Source organism: Onthophagus taurus, chromosome 2 (genome assembly GCF_036711975.1).
Source record: "Onthophagus taurus isolate NC chromosome 2, IU_Otau_3.0, whole genome shotgun sequence".
Lineage (NCBI taxonomy): Eukaryota > Metazoa > Arthropoda > Insecta > Coleoptera > Scarabaeidae > Onthophagus > Onthophagus taurus.
In genome coordinates, this window is record NC_091967.1 from 13,714,507 (window position 1) to 13,735,148 (window position 20,642).

Below are 20,642 nucleotides of genomic sequence, written 5' to 3' on the forward strand. Positions count from 1 at the left end.
CGGAAACAAAACCATGCTGAAACCATGCTGATGCTTTATGAGTCACTTGCGTTCTCCTACATCGGTTACTTTACTAATCATATCACAGAGATGACCATTTCATCTGTTGTTACCCACTCTGTCCATAAATGTCATACCTCACACTTGTACTAATTAGTCAGTAAGTTGTAAGTACTTATTTTCATTTCGCTCGCTTTGGATATATTCAGGTAAGACCACGGCTTCATAATTTTGCACCACCAATTAGTTGGTCGAGACTTATTTAAACTTTGTTACATAGCTTATATTTAATGTTTTCTACAGTTTGCCTCGTATTTTTGTTTCTGTACCATTTTGTCGGGATGAATTAATCTTGTATATTTACCATTATGTACTGTAGCGTAATCTGTCCTTCGATGTTTTGTATGTCCAACAATATATTCAGTGTTAAATCATATCAGCACCAGTTCTCTACAGTCTACAGCATACTGTAAGTTGTTTCCCCATATCGTGAATGCAGACTCATGATATCTAGTGATACTGATACTGTGTTAAGCTTTAAACGGAGCTTTTTCGGATCTCACTATATCTCAAAATATAACCATCGATTTAAACAATTATAAGTATGATCTTGTAATAGCCTATATAATCATGAAAAACATTGAGATATTATATTTCAAGTACAAATTAAATTCTTCTTTATTTATAAAACTTTAAATTGTTGTTATTAATATAAAAAGAAGTCGAATAATAGAGGAACAACTGTTGTGTTAGGCGAAGCATCATTTTATTATTAATATAGTAGTAGGTCTTAATTTAAATTAAATTTAATTAATATTTTAACACAGTGTATTCTACTCGTGATTTTCAACAATGAAATCTAATTTTCATGACTATGTATAAACCTTCCACAAAGGAAGTATCACGTGATTCTTGCAGATACCAAATCTGTTTCAAATCTATTCAACCTAAGTAATAAATATTCAATATTGCAATAATAATGAATTATTTCTACTAAAAATCGATCACTAAGCTAATGGATATAATAACACCCAAAATTGAAACTGATAACAGTCTAAAGAATCTTAATCTTACTGAATTAACGATGTCCATTATATTGAATCTATGTAAATGTAAGAAATGTTATTAGAATAAGGAGAAAGAAAAAAAGAATGAAAGATGATAATGAAATAATTACTGTTTTTGTTATTTATGAAGTTGTTTAATTTATTAAGATTATCTTAGTAATTATTCTGCATTAAATTTTATCATAAAAAATAAAAAGTGTAGGTAATCATTTATTTATAACAAATTCCTAACGTTACATGGTTGTTGTAGGTGTGTATTTTAAGATGTATAAAATTAGCAACCGTCAACGTTCAAGATAATTAATTACGAAGACACGAGATCTCCGAAGACTACAGCATAGGACCGTACGAAGTGAATCACAATATCTCGCCTTGGCATTGGCAGAGGCGGCATCGGTCGCGATCCTCACCACACTTCTTCCGATTTAACAGTCGCCGCCACAGCAGCACGCGTTTGGACATCTCCTCCAGTAGGTCTCGGCTGCGTGCCGCTGAAATCACGCGTGCGTTATCTGCGTGGCGAATCGGCCCTCCATCATCATCTCCATCATCTCCCGACTACCGCGGAAGGCCGCGGTAAACCGGCGACTTACTTCTTGCAGAGGCGCAAGACGCAACACATCTCGAACCGATCGCGAACTGACCGCTTCATGCTGTGTGCTCTTCGATCATTCGCGACTTTGAATTTATAAAAATTTTAATATTTTCTTCACACGTGTTTACTAAAAGAAATTTTCTTTTATTTATAAGTGGTGATTTCAACGTGTGTTTAAGAAAGAAACTGAGAGATGTGATTATATTCGCGACTTTTTTTTTTTTTGTTTTGAAGATATGTCTGAAGAAATTTCAAGGTAAATTTAAAAAATAAATTTTATTTGTTGTAGATAACCCGAGTCGGAAAAGTTTTTCCCATGGTTAATTTTTTTGGTATTAAGACAAATTGTCGATAATTTTCTTCTTATCGGGTATACAAGTGATTGATGACAAATTACCTTTCTCGTCTGGTTGTATTCGAAGTACGTACAAGTGCCATAATTGTAACCGCGTTCTTCTTTACCGTGTGAAACAATAGCTAATCGTTCATGATTACGAAGAATTCTAAGTAATTACCGAATGAAAGGTATCCAATTCAAACACTACAAGAAATTACGACGGGAATAAGAAAGATCAATGCTACAAGACATAGACTACAAAACTTGTAATTTTAAAATACTATCATTGAGAGTGATCAAAAAACATTAAATCTGTTAAGAGAAATTTGGGCGATTTTTCAAAAGAAACAAAAATAAAGATAAAAGAAAACGTGACCGTCGCATAACTGTAAACATTGGCATACTTCGTAACCGAAAAAATTTCACTTTGGCTCCAAGCTGCACGCCATTTTATTTTAATTGAAATATTGAGTTTCCCAGTTCATATCATTACCTTGTTTACCTATTCCGCTAATAACAGCACTTGAAAACTAATAGTAAATCATTTGTAATGTTCAAATCTCGTAAATCTAACAATCTTTCTTATTTTACAACGTTATTCGCGTGTTGGGCGTTCGCATTCCGCTTATGCAAATATATTGTTTATATTCGTAATTAATTATACAAATGAGCTATTGATGTTTGCGAATTTGCATATATTTATATATGGCGTGTTTCTTTAGAATTAACAATATTATTTAATTTGTAAAATTAATAAATGATTTACAAATATATTGAAAACAAGTTGAATTCAATTGTTGCACCGCGACTATAACAAGTATTCGTTACGGCTCCTTATAAGCGGAGAGATCTTAATGAGTAGCTTTACAAGGTAGAACTTTTCTCAGGATTAAAACAAGAACGAAGAACTGTTAACGCGACAGATCATAATTTGCAACTTGCAAACGATTTTATTTATTAGTTATTGAGTATCGACTGTAAATTGGGGTCATTTATTATGTTCTTATGGTCTGTAGTTTAAACTGACGTCTCTAACTATCAGTTTGTTACTTAATAAACTGATTGATTTAGATTTGTTTCATTTAATGATTTAGCTTTTGTATATACTATATGAAATATTTCAGATTTATTTATTGATAATTAATGGATTTATTTTGACCACAATATTCTGATATAAGTTCCATGGTAACAAGGAAAACGTCCAAATAAGGAATTTATTTGATATGGTTTTTCTCCTTTTCTTTTTGATGCAGTTCACTCTTCAAGGATTTCCTGCCTCTCAACAACTGCCATTTTATAGCTCTTAATAATCTAATAAACGATGATACCATAATTTTGATAATATCTCAATGCGATTAAATTCTAACATAGAATCCAACGAGGTTGACACCGCCTATTTGTATGTCTTTCCGTGATGTTGCTATTAGTCGTATCATTGATACAATTATGGATCTCTCTGTTTTTGTTTTTCAGTCCGTTTAAACTTGATTTTACATTTTGAGATTATTTGGGCGTCTCAAAAGCTCCACTATAGGTGGCTGAATTGGAAGAAAGAGATTTGTTTACTTGTCGACAGAGATCTTGGGTTTTAGGTTTCAAAATATAAGTCGCAATTGTATTATTTAAGAGAGCCAGAATTAATGGTACATGTATACTGTATATTATCGAGAAGAGATATCATGCATCCAGGAAAAATTTGATCCTAACTCCACCAGGGCTTACAGATCGTCAAGCATTCGTGCTATGAGATTAAAATAAAATGAGCGTCATCGCCGAGCATGCTGATAGCTAAACTTTATTAGATCATATGTTGATGATTGCTGTCAGAAAGTAATTTATAGAAGCTACTTGACATAGCCGTTTGAGCTTTACACAAATATGTATAAAAGTTAAGACGACTAATACCCTCCGAATCTTTTTGATGTTAATAGCTTCCCCTACAACTAATTGTGTTTTTGAGGTATCATCAATTTTGTTCTATTTTTTATCCATGATTTTAATTTTTATCATACAAAAATCATAATAACATCTCATCATTGCAAGCTGGAAGACTCAATTTTACAATCAACCTCAGCACCACAAGCAGCAACATATAGAAGAAGTCGATTAGTAGTATAAAAGCGACTTATACCGTGCTAATTTTTAGGTTGGTACTGAATCTGCACACGACCATTGCCATTCTGAGAAATATCGATAGAGTAGGAACATTTTTGTTTAACGTCGTTATTCGTCGAACAGTATCCATTTATACATAATACATTATACTTTTCATCGAACAGAAATTTTTACAACCATTTAGAGTATATTATGTAATAGATCTTTTAAGGTTTCCCTCAAAAGATTAAGTGTAGGTAAATTTAGTTTTGTCTTGTTTATTCAAAATTAAACTGTTATTAAAATAGAAACAATTATAATTTACAAAAGAAGTTGATCACCTTCCAATTAAAGTGATGACCCCATTTAAGTTACATTTTCCATCCCAGTATGGTATAGGGACAAAGAGAACGTTACAGATTCTCGGCAAACTTCAAATATGAAAAAACGTCTGATCAGACATTCACCTATCGCTAAGAACGCTATTACAGCCAGCGTTAATTATTATGTAGTCGTTCGTGCAAACCCGAACACAAATCATTCACGTCACAGATAACTTCATACATACCAGCATATTAATATTAGGCTTGAAAATAATACTTAAATGGAAGATGTCATAAAAGCGCTGTTGTACAAATTCACTGTCGATTCTGTCGAAAATGAGTAATCAGACGAGTCGATCAAGATTCTTAGGATGAAACACCAACAAGATCTCCTTGTATTTGTATTTTTGTTTCTAACGCAGAGTAATCTTAAAAATTTAGAAATACTTGGGTTGTTTTGAAAAATCCATTTCTAACGACTCTTGAGTCACTAAATTCTAAACTGTGTTTCAAATGGTTACAGCTAATGCTGGCGTCTTTGATTTTGTCAATAGATTTACAAGTATATGCAGTCTCAGCTTCTTATTGATGCATTCAGTCTAAATCGTATCTTTTTTCAAGCTACTTCAAAGAGATAACTTCATATTTATTGTCATACTTTTAACAGTCTCTATTTTTTGTTGTTTAAGAAGAAACATGAAGCAATGACATATTATCATCGGTTGATTAAAACTTACATTAACTTTAATAATACAGGCGATATAAAAGATTTAAACAATATTTTAAATCTTCCTATATTATACACTTTCATAAACTTTCTTCAGCTTTGTTGTATCCATGATGTATAGATAGACTTTGGAAGTTATTACGAGAATGTGTGGTCGATCGCCAAAAAGGACAACGGACGTGCGGTCTCGTTTTGTTCCATTCAATCTCATGCGAATTTAACGGACAATAAACTGCGTAAAATTGCCCGGCGTTACGCTCTCCTTGTATCGATGATATAAATTCGCCCGCAAAGTGTGAAAAATGTCGATCATTTAAGATTTATCAATCGGCGTCATCGTTGCCGCCGCCGATGAAGTTAATCGACTATTTTATGGATTTACAACATATTTAAAGGAATTTGTTAACATATTATTAATTTGATTTTTTTTTTGTTTTTCAGATAAATCAAAACAAAAATTTAAATAATGCAAATCCTAAAAACATGAATTTAATCAATGATCTTGAAAAAGATAGTGACTGAATCTGTGTGATGTGACGCTACTGGATACCTGTTTATTAAATAACGTGCAATAATTTACGCCAAACTTAGAAATAATCGTTTAGAATAAATATAATGCTCAATGATAAAACATCCTCGAAAGAGGAATTAAAGCTCATGAAGAAATATGTTCCTGTACCGAAACAATTACATGCCAATGTCTAACGAAACATCTTCAGATGGTTACGCATCCCCTCGAGTTTCCAGTCCAGAAAATTCTTACACGTACACATTGTCGAGTCCAAGAAATTCGGAAAGCAGTATGTCGTCACAACCTTACATTCCGAATTGTTATAAACAAGGTGATTCGTGGAGTCGGCAGCAATATTACGGGGAGAATAACAACGTTTATCTCAAGTACGAATATAATAAATATAAAAGAGAAGATTCGAATATGAATAGTTATTCGCAAAATTATTATAAATCCAATTTGGATAATAAGTATAGTTCGAAGAATAGTAATAAGGAGCCGAAGAAAAGCGTTCCACCGCAAGGCGGTCTTGAGATAATGAGAAAAAGACGATTAGCAGCAAATGCTAGAGAAAGGAGGAGGATGAACAGTTTAAATGACGCTTTTGATAGGTTAAGAGATGTTGTGCCCTCTTTGGGAAATGATAGAAAACTATCAAAATTTGAAACGCTGCAGATGGCACAAACTTATATAGCAGCTCTTCACGAACTCCTACAGAGGGATTAGGATATTGTTGAGTATTATTTATTTAAGTTTTTAATACAATACTTTGTTTAAGTTTTTTTTTTAATTATTATTTTGCTATTTTCAAAGCGTTGTGATTTTAACGTATTAAGAGGACGATGATTTTTTTTTCGTAAATATGAACCTAATGCTTCGATAATAACCGTTTTCAAGAAAAAGTAATAATAATCTTTATCTATAGATAAAGTTTCTCTTATTACATTTTACAATAATTGCATATCAAATTTCTTACGGATCTTAAACTTTTAATTAAGTTTACCTATGAAATTTAATACGTAGTTGTTATGATAAATTAATAAAGGAAAAGTTGTTGTACTGGTTGAAAGTAACGTTTAAATTTACAAGGTGAAAGTCGACGCTATAATTATTCTAGACAAAAGACAGTTTTCATAAGTTATTTTAAAGTTATGATCAGAAAATCAAAATTATCTTTGTGCTTTCAAGGTATAATTTAAAATCCTCTTTGACTTTGTAGGTTTGAAGCTTTACTCATGAACTTTGACAAATTTCTCGTGTTGAACAGTGTTATTATTAAGCATTAAACCCATAATTTAAAAAAATCATCGTCCTGGAACTGTGTGCAATATTTTCTCTATCACTTAATTATTATTTATCATTGATAATTATATAAGACGATATCATTAAAACTATAAAACTTTCGAAAACGCTTAAAAACAATAACATTGATCGACAAAAATGAAATTTTAATTTGTCACATCAACTTCTTAAGCATTTTTTACTTTATTTTGATTCCCTAAAGTGGAAAAAAGGTGTAGAAAAAATTTGCTACCCATATTTTTTTTGTGGCAAGAACTTGACTGAGATTTTATTTACAATTAAACTAAAAAATATGTTTCTTAAAACTAAAAGTTAAGATTTTCTGTAGTATTTGACTTGAGGCTGATCTATGGACACAAAAATCTGCCAACATACGATCGATACTCGATCTACCTTGTTACCGTTATTCTGATATCCTGAAATAACCTGATGAAACCTTTTTCCATATTCTTCTCAGGAAAGAAGTCGAGATGGGAGTGTAGAAAGTGTATTTTGAGTGACAGATCAGTATCAGATCTTTGCAGTTACTTGCTTTATGGTTTCCCAAAAATTTTGGACTCAACTTTTCTTCGAATATGTTATCTTTAAACAATTGCCTGATCTTGAGGTTCGACGAAAATTCCTTCCTTTATTTTTGCGTCCCTAATTTTAGGAAACTTTTTTTCAAGTAGAAGAGAGTTGGGTAAAACAGGATACTTGATCTTCGATAATTTTTTTCCAAAGAAAATTTTTTAATGATTTCTTTCTTTACAGTTTAGCACTGCTTTTGCTCTTTCTAAATAAATCAATTCTCTTGTGATTTGGTAATAGATGTAGCGGTCATAAAACTAAGTAAACTAAGGCAACCACTATTTTATTTGCAAAAATCGCATAAATACTCTTAATCCAGCCGTCATCTGATTTGGAGTTTAAGTAAAGTTCCGTACAAACTCAGAATATTCCTGAACAGCAAGTCTATTAAAGCTAATATCTCGTGCAAGCGATGTTGACTCAGGATGTCTACTTACAAAACCATATTACCAGGATTTACCTTTTTTTTTTTTTCTTATTCTGATTGAATGCTAATATTCTGACGACATGTAGTATGAAACCAAATAATTGTGCCTTCATAAAAAAACTTTCTTCATATTCTGGAGAGAATGTTGCTGTCTGACTCAATTGTTTCTTCGATGACTCTGCGGTAAATTTATTTCTTATTTCTTTTAACTCTAGCTTCAAGAGTTACCCCATTTTACCCTCTAATACTTCCTCCACAGCTTGGTGGCCCAACTACCTGTTGTAACCAACTATGCATTTCAAAATAAATGATTATTTCTCGGTAAGAAAACATTATTTTCTCCAGGAGTAATATGCTTTGGGTAGTCTTTCTTGCAGCACCAATTTCACGTTTTTGTAAGTTTCGTTCATACCGGAAGCATATGCTACCGGAAGTGAGGAAAATCTATTTCCGTTATGCAACAGTACAGGTTTTAAATTGATTTTTGACGAATCTATAAACAAACGCCAATCTTGTAGTTCAAATCGAAAAGAATCGAAACATGGCACACCTTTGTATCTGGATGAAGTAAATTCCGTTCTTTTAATCTTGATTTTAATAGAGCAGACCGCTTTTTTGACAATTTTCAGTTGCCAACCCTATCGTTAAAATCAGCTTAAGTTACTAAATAAGATGTTTTACTATCAAGTACATAGGTTGGATCATTAATTTAATCTGCAATTGTACTACATGAAGATTATTGACTCACTACATACATAGCAAAAACTGTTAAGATGAATGATACACTTCCTTCGCATGTTGAGAAACTAACACTGTAAATTATAAGTGATTGTCACAAGAAATCTGTGGGTGACAGTAACAAAGTAATTTATTTTGTAGTGAGCTTATGTAGTAAAGTAATAATTAGCATTAAGAATCTGTGTGACAAAAACGTTGTCGATTAGTGTAATTGTTAATATTTTTGTGTTGTACAAAAACGATGCATATACAGATAAATTACCAACTATTTATTTCTACAATGTTGTCCCATAAATTTCTGAATTTTAATAGCATTGAATAGAAAATCTTGTGTGAATTATTCTCGAATAAGGAAATCATTTCTTTAAATGTGTGTTGTAATTATTCAAGTTTTTGCGATGTGATGATGATGATCAAGCTTTCACGCGGCGTTAACCAAATTCGTTTGCTTTATTCAAAATAGAAACGCGTTGCGAATTAGAATTATGCATTTGCTTAGATAAAAGTAAACAACAACTTTAAGATTCCCTTCGGGGCTAACGATCGCCGTCTTTAATTAATAGGTGGGATAAATAATAGCTCAATCATGGTTTAGTGCGATGGAACGGTACACGGTCGATTTGTACGGAGACCCGCGGTCAAACGGTGAATGCGGTGTTATAGAGAGACGAGAAGAAAAATTATCGCTAATTTTTATTGCACCGGACGTCTATAAACTCTTATTAGATTTAATAACACCTAATCGACGCGCAATCCCAACTAGGAAATTTAATTTCGCTCCGTTTAACATCGCCTCAATCCTGGAAACGCTTCGGTTTACCACGATCTCAACTACTTTCAAAATACTTTTAAAAATACGTCTTTACCTTTAACTGTATTATATCCAGTTGAATTGTTTACAATTTTTATTTAACTCTTATCAATAATTAAAAGAAAAAATAAATAATTATAATGATTAGTCAATTTCAAAGCAATTTATTTAAGTAATTTGTGGTGATATACAATTATGTACGGTTACACGCAATAAAATTAGTTACGATTAGGCGTTTAGTTGAAACTTGGTCTCTTCTACATCACGACAGTACTTTCTCGTAGGAAACACTAAAACGAATATCTACCAACTCTAAAATTTACGTGGTAGTAAAAATAATGACCACTAACCGGCGTGTATACCGACGATTATATTTGAATATTAACGGGCACATCCGCATTCGTTAATAAGTTTATTACAACGTTAGATAACGCGGTCACTTTTTGATTTTAACCGATATATTTGATCACAAAAATAATGTGATTTCCGTGATCTTTACACGAATACAAATTAAATAGATAAATTAATACTAATCAGTGAAGAAGAACTTTACCGTTTAGATTAAATAGACACGCAAGAAACTTTTTTATTTCAATTAATATCTCGTTATAGTTAACCTTTTCCGTTCTTAAATCTTCGCATAAAACGTGCCAACGACCTAACTATAACATCTAATAGTGTAAGGAGAAATAAATTAGTAAACGTTATTCCAAATTATACAGTTTAATACCCCATTTCCTCCTCTCATAATAAAAGATGGAAAAATCTTCTCACGATTGAGAGCAATAATCTGGAAGATGTTCACAAGCTTAACCCGCGCCGTCACTTCTTGACAGCTCATGTCAAACCTCCTCCTTCTTTTTTAGCCCAGTCCATACTTCACCGTAGTAGTGTATTTCTCTGTCCATTAGACCGTCATTATAATAATAGAAGTCCCCCAGTTAGTGGTCCGCTGTTCACATACTTTCTGTCAATTTTTTTCTTATTCATTTTTTTTTGTTTATTTCTTTTGGTTCTCCCTCATTCTTCCGCCGCGTTCGCGTAGATAATGACAATAATATAACCGGCGAGATGTAACGTTACGGAGTTCTATTTAATATAAGCTTTGTAATCATCATTATGAAGTGGGCGCTCTTCAACGACGACCAACGAAAGCGCTTCATAAAACTTTGTAAGCGATAAAATGACTCAATTGCTCCGTATAATTTATTCATTCGCTATATACCGTTAAGGCTATCGGTAGCCTTTAATTTTAATGGCTACGTTATTAATACCATCAAATAAATAACCCGAGTTAGATTTATCGTTTACAAAAGGTATACAGTGGAAAACTGGTCAACTTTACTGCTTTAGTGTGTGGCTTAAGTGAGGGGGGCAAATTTATTTGTCGGCTATAAATAATTATTTTCTAATTTGTATGGTAGGTTTAAATGTAAATTCCAGGAATTTAAAAAAAAAGGTTGCAAACGGTTTTTTTGTTATTAAAAAAACCAATAAATTCATTATAAACAATTTTTAGAAGATAATATGCTAATTAAAATTTACATATGTTGATAATGTATTTTATATTAATTTATAAGTGTGGTTAATGGAAGAAAAATACAAACCATAACCTAAATTATAGATAACCTAAACCGCGATAATATTTTGACTATTATTAACACATCCTGAAAGCAATTAAAAGTTTTTGACATATTGGACGAAAATTAATTAGTTATCCTCAGCAACCATTTTTTTTTATTCATTATAAATCTTCATGACATGAATTTCATTACCAGACCCAAAACTTCTATTGGTTCATTTTTTCATATGGTTCATTTTCTGTTGTGGATAGATTTGCAAGATCTACGTTAGTTCTACACTTCAAAGCAATATATATTTTATCTGGATTGATATCGAAACTTCTACTTGCTATAATACCCTGGTATTTGATACCTATTTAGCTTATCATAATAATTTCCAGCGGCGTCCAGTTCTATTACCGCCTTTCTCTTGATACGAATACATCCTGATCCGGCATCCAAATAAAAACGCATCTTGTTCCTATTTTTGACAACACATATATTCTTTGTCCGTATCACTTTTCTAACAGATTCATAATTTCATGACAAATAAGCATTGTATATGGAAACAATTAAGTGTTTTTGAGATAGTTCCCGAGGTCACTTGCGACCGAGACGCTACAACTAAGATCGTCAAACTTTAAACATCAAAGTATTATAATTTAATCCATCATGATTTATACATATACCTATAGTTATCCAAAAGTTTATCAATATTTCTTTAAATACTTCCAATATGGTCTGTTGCAGAAAGATCAAATTTAGCAAACAGTACATTGTTATCATAAGACACCATTTAAAAGCAGTTTTGAAAATATCCAACTACAGGATCAACACAGGGTGAAAAATTTCTCAATCGAAGATTACCCAATAGAAAAAAAATTCTAAACATTAACAGATGTTCGAATGAGATGTAAAACAGGTAAATTAGGTTGTGCAATCACTGGTTAGTTTGATCACTCGAACTTGAAAAAAACATTATGAATTTTGTACATTTCAACATATCCAAAAGTGCGGCGCGACACGTCCAGCACTTGTCTACAATGCAAAAATTAAAAATTTCTGATCATTCCTTGTGACTACATTTCCTGTGATAACATTGTATTGTTTAGCAAATTAAATCTTGTTTAGACGAACTATATTGAAAGTATAGAAGGATAATTATTGTGCTATATGATAAAAAAAATTTTAATTTTCAAAAATTATCTTTAAATAGTACAAAAACTTTATTCAAACTTTAAAAGAAACTACAGATATTCAAATTTAGTTGACATGCTTGATAGGTCTGCCATCTATGGTGTCTGCTATGTTGAGTACAGACGAAGAGCAACATTTTCAAAAAAAAAAAATGGGGTGTCGTGATATCGATGATATCCAACATGGCTGTTTTGAGCTCATCGATGGTTTAGAAGTTTGTTTAATAGTTGTTTGGTTTACTATATTGAATTTGTTGATATAATGTATTGAATTGTTTTAGTAAAGATCATAACTGATTTTCAAAACAGTTGTTATACAGCTATTTCCCGAGCGAAACCCATACTCTTATTGGCAAAACATTCAGAGGCGTTCAACCAATTGCTTAAAAATCATTGTTTCGTAAATATGAAATAAAACAGATTAATAGTAATAGTAAAATAGGTCTTTGAGATGCAAAAACTTGGTTAGTTTAGACGCTTGAGTAACTAAAGTTACCCACCAAGCATTAGGAAATACTGAGTATTATCATGATTCAAATGAAAAGAATGTCCGAAAACGATGACACTGTTGTCAAAGTTGTTATCAATGATTTTAGTGGACAACAGAGCGTCAATTGGAAAGAAAAATATATTTGTATAACTTCTGCATAAAAACGATATTTAAACTTCTTGATTTTAGTCGATAAAATCAAATACAGTGTGTAATAATGTGTAAAAATATTTAAATCTCTAAATGTTAAATCACGATCTGGGTTAATAATATCAACATAAATCAAATTTGATAATTATTGAACGATTTTCTTTGTCTTTGGACGTCGAAGACGATGACATCTCAATCAATCATGACACGATTTGAGCATTAACTGGGTATTTTTTGCTTCCCAAATGTCTCGGCGATTTTGTGAATTATCAAATAGTTCCATCTCGTAACCGAATTAATTTAGGTAGCGTTTTCCTCAATCGATTTTTTTAATATGTAAATCATATATCCAACTTTTTCTTGAAATTCCGTAAATTTCGCGAGAATTGAATCGAGAGTGAAAGAATTAGATTGTGCATGATCGCTCTATATTACTCGATAAAAGAATTTAATGCTTCACTTGTAACTTTAGCCATTTTTAATACATAAACCCGTAATCCGAGTTCACGATTTAAAATAATAAGGCACAATAGACACGCAATTATTTTCAAACAACATTTTTTTATGTTTGATCTCATTTCACCTAACCATAATATAGACTTAAATCTATCATTATCTCAATTAGCAGGATGGAGCATTGACTTGAAATTGCTAAAATAATATTGCCTGATACTGACAGGTAGCTGTTTAAACACTGCTGATAAAAACACGAAAATTTTCATTAATCTGGACGAAACTTGCTTAAATAATAGAACCCGATCTTCTATGTTGTTCCCTTAGACACTTGCCGGTGATGATTTATTATCCATTGCAGATTAAGGTTGGAATTCTTAATACAACTGTTAATCTAGATGATGAAGAAATATTTGTCAACGAGGTCAAAGTTGTCATAAAGAGGATTACAACTTTTAATAACTTTAGTTGGAACCGTAAATGTGTGGTTGCAACAGATTTTAAGATATAAAGAATTCCTAATTTAGTAAGCATTCATTGAGTTAAACAAACTTGTTAGTCTACTTATTAGACTCTACATCTCGATGATCAAGACATTATGAATAATAAATTTAAAAATATAGAGAAAAAGGGTACACTCTTTTATAAAGCATTAGGTTTACATGCTTATTAAATGTACATAGATAGAATATCGTATGATGTATACAGTGTGACTAACAAGAGAGTTATAACGTTTGATGATGCGTGTATAAGTAACAAAATGTACTCTTCACCTCTGCAAAACCTGCTAAAAAAGTGTTAGTCATTACGTTGAGGCATCCAAATGTAAATTTACAGTTAGGGCCTCCGGTGTTAGATTGCTGCGATATGCCGGGGCACGAATGAAAGGTGTACCGTATAGTTTTCTATAACGCGATTTCGCATTATCTGGACGGATGAATATTCAATAAACGCCCGGCAAGCGAAGGCCCGCATTGTTTAGGTTTGCCTTTGTAATCGAATGGGAAAACTACATGTGGACGATGGCCAATTAAATGCTCCGAGGCAGCTTATTATCGCCTCTCCGTGCGCCCATAGACAAAGATAAAATTCGTGGAAGTCGTAACCCCTTCGTAACCAGAATAGATATATATATATATTATCTAAACAAAGTCCAAGGAGTGTTTCTTTTTTATTTTGACGCGATTTTAAATGCTCAGTTAATGAACAGTGAACACATAAAAAAAACAAAATGAATTATCGATATACGCGGGCAATTACAAATATGACGACATTAATAAAACATTTCCCTTCGGGCGTACGTAATTCTTCATGAATAAATCATGAAAAATTTCAGAAACGCACATTACAGTTATATTCGGCTCAAAACGTGTGGTCGAGTGTGTGTATCCCGTCGCGTTCTCGTTTTTGCCTACATAGGCATCACGTCGAACCCGATTAGTATTCGAGAAGACGGTGAAATTAATTTCTCGAAGACGAAATCCGATGACCCACTTCACCGTGTAAAGACCTTGCTCAATTATAGAATCCGATTGCCGTTATTATTTTGAATTTATAAGCTATGCATCTTCCTTTTCATTACACAAAATTGTTAATATAACCATGTCGATTTAATGTTTTCATTAAAAAAACAGTTATGGTTCAATTAACTAAAATCAAAATAAAAATGTTGTTTAATTTCCTTAAATTTTTTAATTCACCTTTATTAATAATCATATGATTATTAATTAGATGTACCTAGGTAGTTTATTTTATAAATTATATTCGTTTAATGATTCAATCATAAACACACAATTTATATTACAAGGAAATAAAATAACATATTAATTTATTGGTTTTTATTACATCACCATAAAAAGGAGATAATAATAGGTGAGTGTAAAAAGATTAAAGTACGAAATAATTAACGTACAACTGAAAGAACACCTCAGTGGTGTACAATTAAATCCAAAGAGAAAGTACACAACAAATCGGTTGTAAAATAATCGTGCGAAATAAAAGAAGCGTAAACGGTACGGTTATTTATCAAAAACTCTATTTAAACGATCGCGCATTAGCTTACGTTGGTATAGTTTTCGTGATTAAAAATATGAAACTTTCGTTCTGAAATTGGCACCATTATCTTTTCCCGGTATACGTAGATGCGGACGTTTGAATTGATGGAAATCGTTCCGCGAATGGTTTACCATGAAAGCGTTTTCTTCCTCGTTCTGGAAATTTCACGTTTAAATTGACTGCCAGTTACTTCATACTGTGATTGCTCGGTAAATGGAACCATGCTTTTCCACTCTTAATAATTCACCTTTTTGTCTACCTCTTTTCTTATTCAATCATAGTTATTCCATAGTTAATTAGCCTTAATTTTGTAACAATTTTTATTTAATTTTTTTTATGACACAATTTTTATTCTATTACAACATTAATAACGTATTATAATAAATGCAACACAACCAATTTCGGTAATTAGCATTAATAATAATTATGTATGTACTACCTGAAGATAAACAAATAAATGAGACCAAGAGTGTAGCCCTAGTATAAAAGTTTTTAGGAGTATATGTTAAAGACACTCATTTCAAGACTAAATGATATTAGCCTATATCTTTTGTTTTTAACAAATCCTACTAGAACCATTGAGGAATTAATAATTAATTAAAAGTATATAAAATTACTCTATGAGGAAAAGTTAAAATTTAATTGTCTTTGGATCTTAGATAATCTTTGATAGCCTAATTATTTGTACTGTTAATATAACAATTAATTATTTTTAGCATTCCATAGGCTTTATGTACTTATAACTTTACCCTTCTCTCTGGAAATCTCCTGATACAGCTAGATTTCTTGTGAGTCGCTTGATTTAACGCCTCGATGTAATGGCGAACACTAGTCTCCTATCATATTGGTTCTTTAGCAGCCTTAATACTGTTTCTCTATCACGTTAATGCATGTCTTGATGAAATCCCTCACTTTACTCTTTTCTGACATCATCTAAATTGTATGGGATAAAATTAAGATGGGTGTTTAAAATTTTTTTCTTCCGACTCATCCCAATATTTCAAACATCGAAACTTCTCCATCATATTGGTAACAATAAATTCTTGTATATTTTCTTATTTTCTATTATTAGTGATTTAGAGTTGGGATCAAACATCATTTCTGCAAACTTCTCGCAGATGTACTCAAAACATTGTCAATTTTTGGCGAAGGGTCTCGCAAACTATTAGGTTCATAAAATATAAAAGAATGTTCTTTTCTCTACGCATTAAAGATTTTCTTTTAGGCCAGTTTTTTCTGGATCAATATTAATTATTCCTTATTGCAGTATTCCATTCACATATTAATCATGGGAATTTATAACACTTTTAATCATCACATCTCAGCCAACCATATGCAGCATAATTGTAGTTGGGACCAATTAAGCATTATTTCATATCTCTGATGTTTTAGATAAGAAAGATATTTCATAATAACTTCAATCTTACTGTATAGTTAATTTCACCCAAATTAGACGACACATGTTACACCTTTTGAAAGATAACTGCAACAAAAGCACATCTAAAAGAGCTGTGTACTGTAGCATAGCTAAAATGCGATAGAAACCGAGTGTCATTAACGTGGGATTCTGTTATATTAAAATTTTCTTAGATTTGCAAAAATAACTGTAATGAGTTTTCCTTAATGTTCCAAAACTGAAGTCAGAAGTCTTATAATGTTCGAAATTTGTGACTTATACCATTTACGAATATTTTTTTTAAGAATTTAATTCGCTTTTCACTCCTGACTAGGTGAAGCTCATTTTCTAGTTGCATTTGCACTTGAATATGTATCCAATGATTACAGATCATAATTAATTCTTTTACTTTCATACAGTGTAAAACTGATAATAAATACTGATAATAATAACTGATAATAAACTGATAAAATATTTATAAATTTTAATAAACATTTCTTTGTATAATAAACGGTAAAAGAATTTAGTCTCTAACTATTCGAATCTATAATTTTATTGATAATGAAATGATTGATTGAATTTATTGATTTATTTTTGTCGTTTAGAATTGATGAATATTTCTTATAGACATTCTTCATTCCATTTTAAAATTAATCATATAATCAAAGTTAACAATGCAATGATATAACTTGCCTTCTACGCATGCCATCGCGGGTCTTCTGTAATAGGTGACGGGTGTCATTGGAAAATGATAATTTACCATAAATTACTTGGTATAATTACGGGTAACTGTAAGCACAATTGCGCGTTTGCGGTGGAGAATGTTGAAAATTCTTCGATTTACCGACACACTCGCACAAATGTATTTCTTCCTAACTTGACTTTATCGCAAGAAAGAGTTTTTTGGATTACGGTCAACACCATGAATAACCTATTGGCCTTCGGCATAACAGTACCTGAAAGGTCACCGCGATGACCGCGGCAAGATCATCACATCGCAACGAACTTGGAAAATTTTATTGTCATTTTTTATGTTTCGAACCTATTTTGGTTGTTGGGCTCTGTGCAATATTTTTTTATTTAGAATATGTATGTATATTTTTTCAGTATTAAACTAAGTGCAATATTTGAAGATTTCTGTTTAAGATTAATTTATTTATTATTAGATTTAATGTATTTAATGTGAGTTGTGCTTTATTGTTGCTGTACAGTTTTTTTATTATTGAAAATGAAAATACTCTGAATGTTCTTGATTGTGGATTATTAGTTTGGTTAAACATTTTGTTAAAAAAAAAGGAATTTTTGTTTTCCTACTCATATACCAAAGACATCTAAATAAAAAGACAGTATCTAATAATTTTGGAAATTGTGGAGCACCAAATAAGCACAAGATAAGATTAATTTTCTTACAAATTGTACCTTGAATTCATGTAACTGATATAATTCAGATTCATTTCATTTTCTTTCTGTATATTTGTTTTTATTTAGTTCATTTTATTACATAACGCAAAGTGATTTTTTAGTATATATTTTTTTGTTTATAAACAATTGTAAATAATATTATAACATTATCAAAAGTCGTTTTTTATAGTTAATTAAGTATTCATATAATGATTTATTGGTACTATGAGTGCTTTCGGTAAAAAAAATATTTCCACAGATTTTTTATTATGCAAATTAATCACTGACTTTATGATAAATGTTCCTTATAATATGATATATTTGTGTACCAAATGTTATATTATCTCATGCGTGCAATATTTTTTTTTTCAAAATAAATCTGTATTATAAAACTTGGTTTTATTATTTCGTTCCTTTAATTCATTATGCACTTAAAAAGGTAAGTCTCAAAGATGTGGATATGCAGTTACGATTTATCGTCATATCTAACCAACTTTTACTGCCAGTGAAAATTATGACTCCCCTGTTTTATGTAAAATTTTATGTTACAAACACCTCACAAGAATATTGCGTTAGAAAGTTTAAGTTTCACTATTATTTTTCATACCAACCATGAAACACGCATATCGGCCAAACTTAAGTAGTCGCTACGCAAATTTTGACCTATTTATATTTCACACACGCAGCTACTTTACACTCAACTAATATCATCATTAAATTTATACAATAATATATTAATAGTCAACATTAAAGGCATCAAGAAAGTAAAATCTCAAAGGAATTTAGTATGTAAAGGCCAAAAGGATATGGTAAATGTGGTAATTTCGAATATCCATCGTATATGTTGTTAGTCAAGGTTCTTTCAAAATAAAGTGGATTTACGCACGATAGTTTGCAGGGATGACTCTGCGATACTATTCTTGCGAGTATGTGAAACAACCACAATAGGAATTGCCGTAACCTCACGCAAGTTTTAACAAACGAACATGAAAAGGTGCTTCAAGTTCCTAGTTCGCACAGTTATTTTAATTGTTATTCGTGTTGTCAAAGAAGGAAACCATAAATATCACATCAACATTATTTAGATTTGAAATTACCGTTAAAACTCATCATTCAACTCAAATATCAATTTCATAACACACAATGCATTCAACTCGAAGATTCCTTTTAAAATTTCCAAATGAGACGATTTATGTGCTTATAAGAAATCCCACAACTCCATGAAAAGAAAATATAATAGATGTAGTTAACGTACAAATCCCATAATATGACGATTGAGGATAGAAAGTCATTTTAAAAGGAATGTATATGCGGAACTAAAAGACGCGATGAACCTTAATACTTCCACTATACAATAATATCCGATCGTAATCGGGATAACGTAAAAGGTCAAAGTGGGAATAATCAAAATGCACCAGAAAGGAATACCGTTAATTATTAAGAACTCGTCGCAATTATTACTCTCTCTCCTAAGCTTCGAGTTCTTCTCACCGGAGTGTGATGGGACACGTTCGGTTTCTCGGAAATTTCCCATTTATTCCTTACCTTTTGTGTCAGCTTTTCGTGCTGCAGAAATGCAGTACAAAACGAACGGCGCGTTAAGTTGAGAATCGTCTATCTCGAACAATTTAACTTGGAATATCGCGATTCACGACCGCGAGGATTTATCTGATAAGTCTATAATGCAACGGTGAAGTAACGATTATAATAGCAGAAATTGAAATTAAGTTAACTGGTATAGTAGAAAGATCAATCACCTTATTTCAGGATGGAAACGGTACCAACAATTACATTGAATTTTCATAATCACATTGTAATAGAAAAGTAATAGTTATCTTTTGATCACTACTGTACTAGATTTGCGCAAAATGAAAATTGCTGGCAACGATCGAAACGCAATAAAAGCGAAGGGCATAAAATTGAGTGCTTGGATTAATGCGAAACACTCTTTATTTTTATAGGCTTTTTATTAACGCAGATCCAAGTTATTTCTTTTTACCTCTCCGACGATGACGATCGAGTTGACAGCGGGTACTGGATTTATAGAGTGACTTTACGGCCGTCACTTCTTGTGATCGACTCTGAAACGATTTAATTAAAGCTCCAATTCGCCAGCGGGCTTTTAATTTATCAAGGAGACCGTTCAGTCAAGGTTCATTTTGAGTGCCACCAAGCGAAATTGTTTATGCCAGAATTCTAATTTCTCTTTGATGGACTGATAACACTAATTTTATTGTCACGAAACCCATTTCCATTTCCCGAGATAGTACGAGTTTCGAAAAGTGTAGATACATATTAAGTTTACTTAAAATTCTATGTGTAGGTTGGTATTTTAAATTATTAATCTTTCCTTTTGATACTTTATTTTATTGATATCCTTTTTGAATTTAAGTTGAACGAATACAAAACATTCATTCTTAATGCGTCGTGAGTGGTC

General features: G+C 31.6%; 1 protein-coding gene across 1 annotated transcript; it reads left to right on the forward strand.

Annotated features, from left to right (window-relative positions):
- Positions 1 to 1,548: 1,548 nt before the first annotated feature.
- LOC111426061 (basic helix-loop-helix transcription factor amos-like) lies at positions 1,549 to 18,597 on the forward strand. Its single transcript, XM_071194323.1, has 2 exons — positions 1,549 to 1,918; positions 5,585 to 18,597. Exon 2 carries the CDS (start codon positions 5,811 to 5,813, stop codon positions 6,378 to 6,380), a length of 570 nt encoding a protein of 189 aa, XP_071050424.1. The 5' UTR covers positions 1,549 to 1,918; positions 5,585 to 5,810; the 3' UTR covers positions 6,381 to 18,597.
- Positions 18,598 to 20,642: the final 2,045 nt, after the last annotated feature.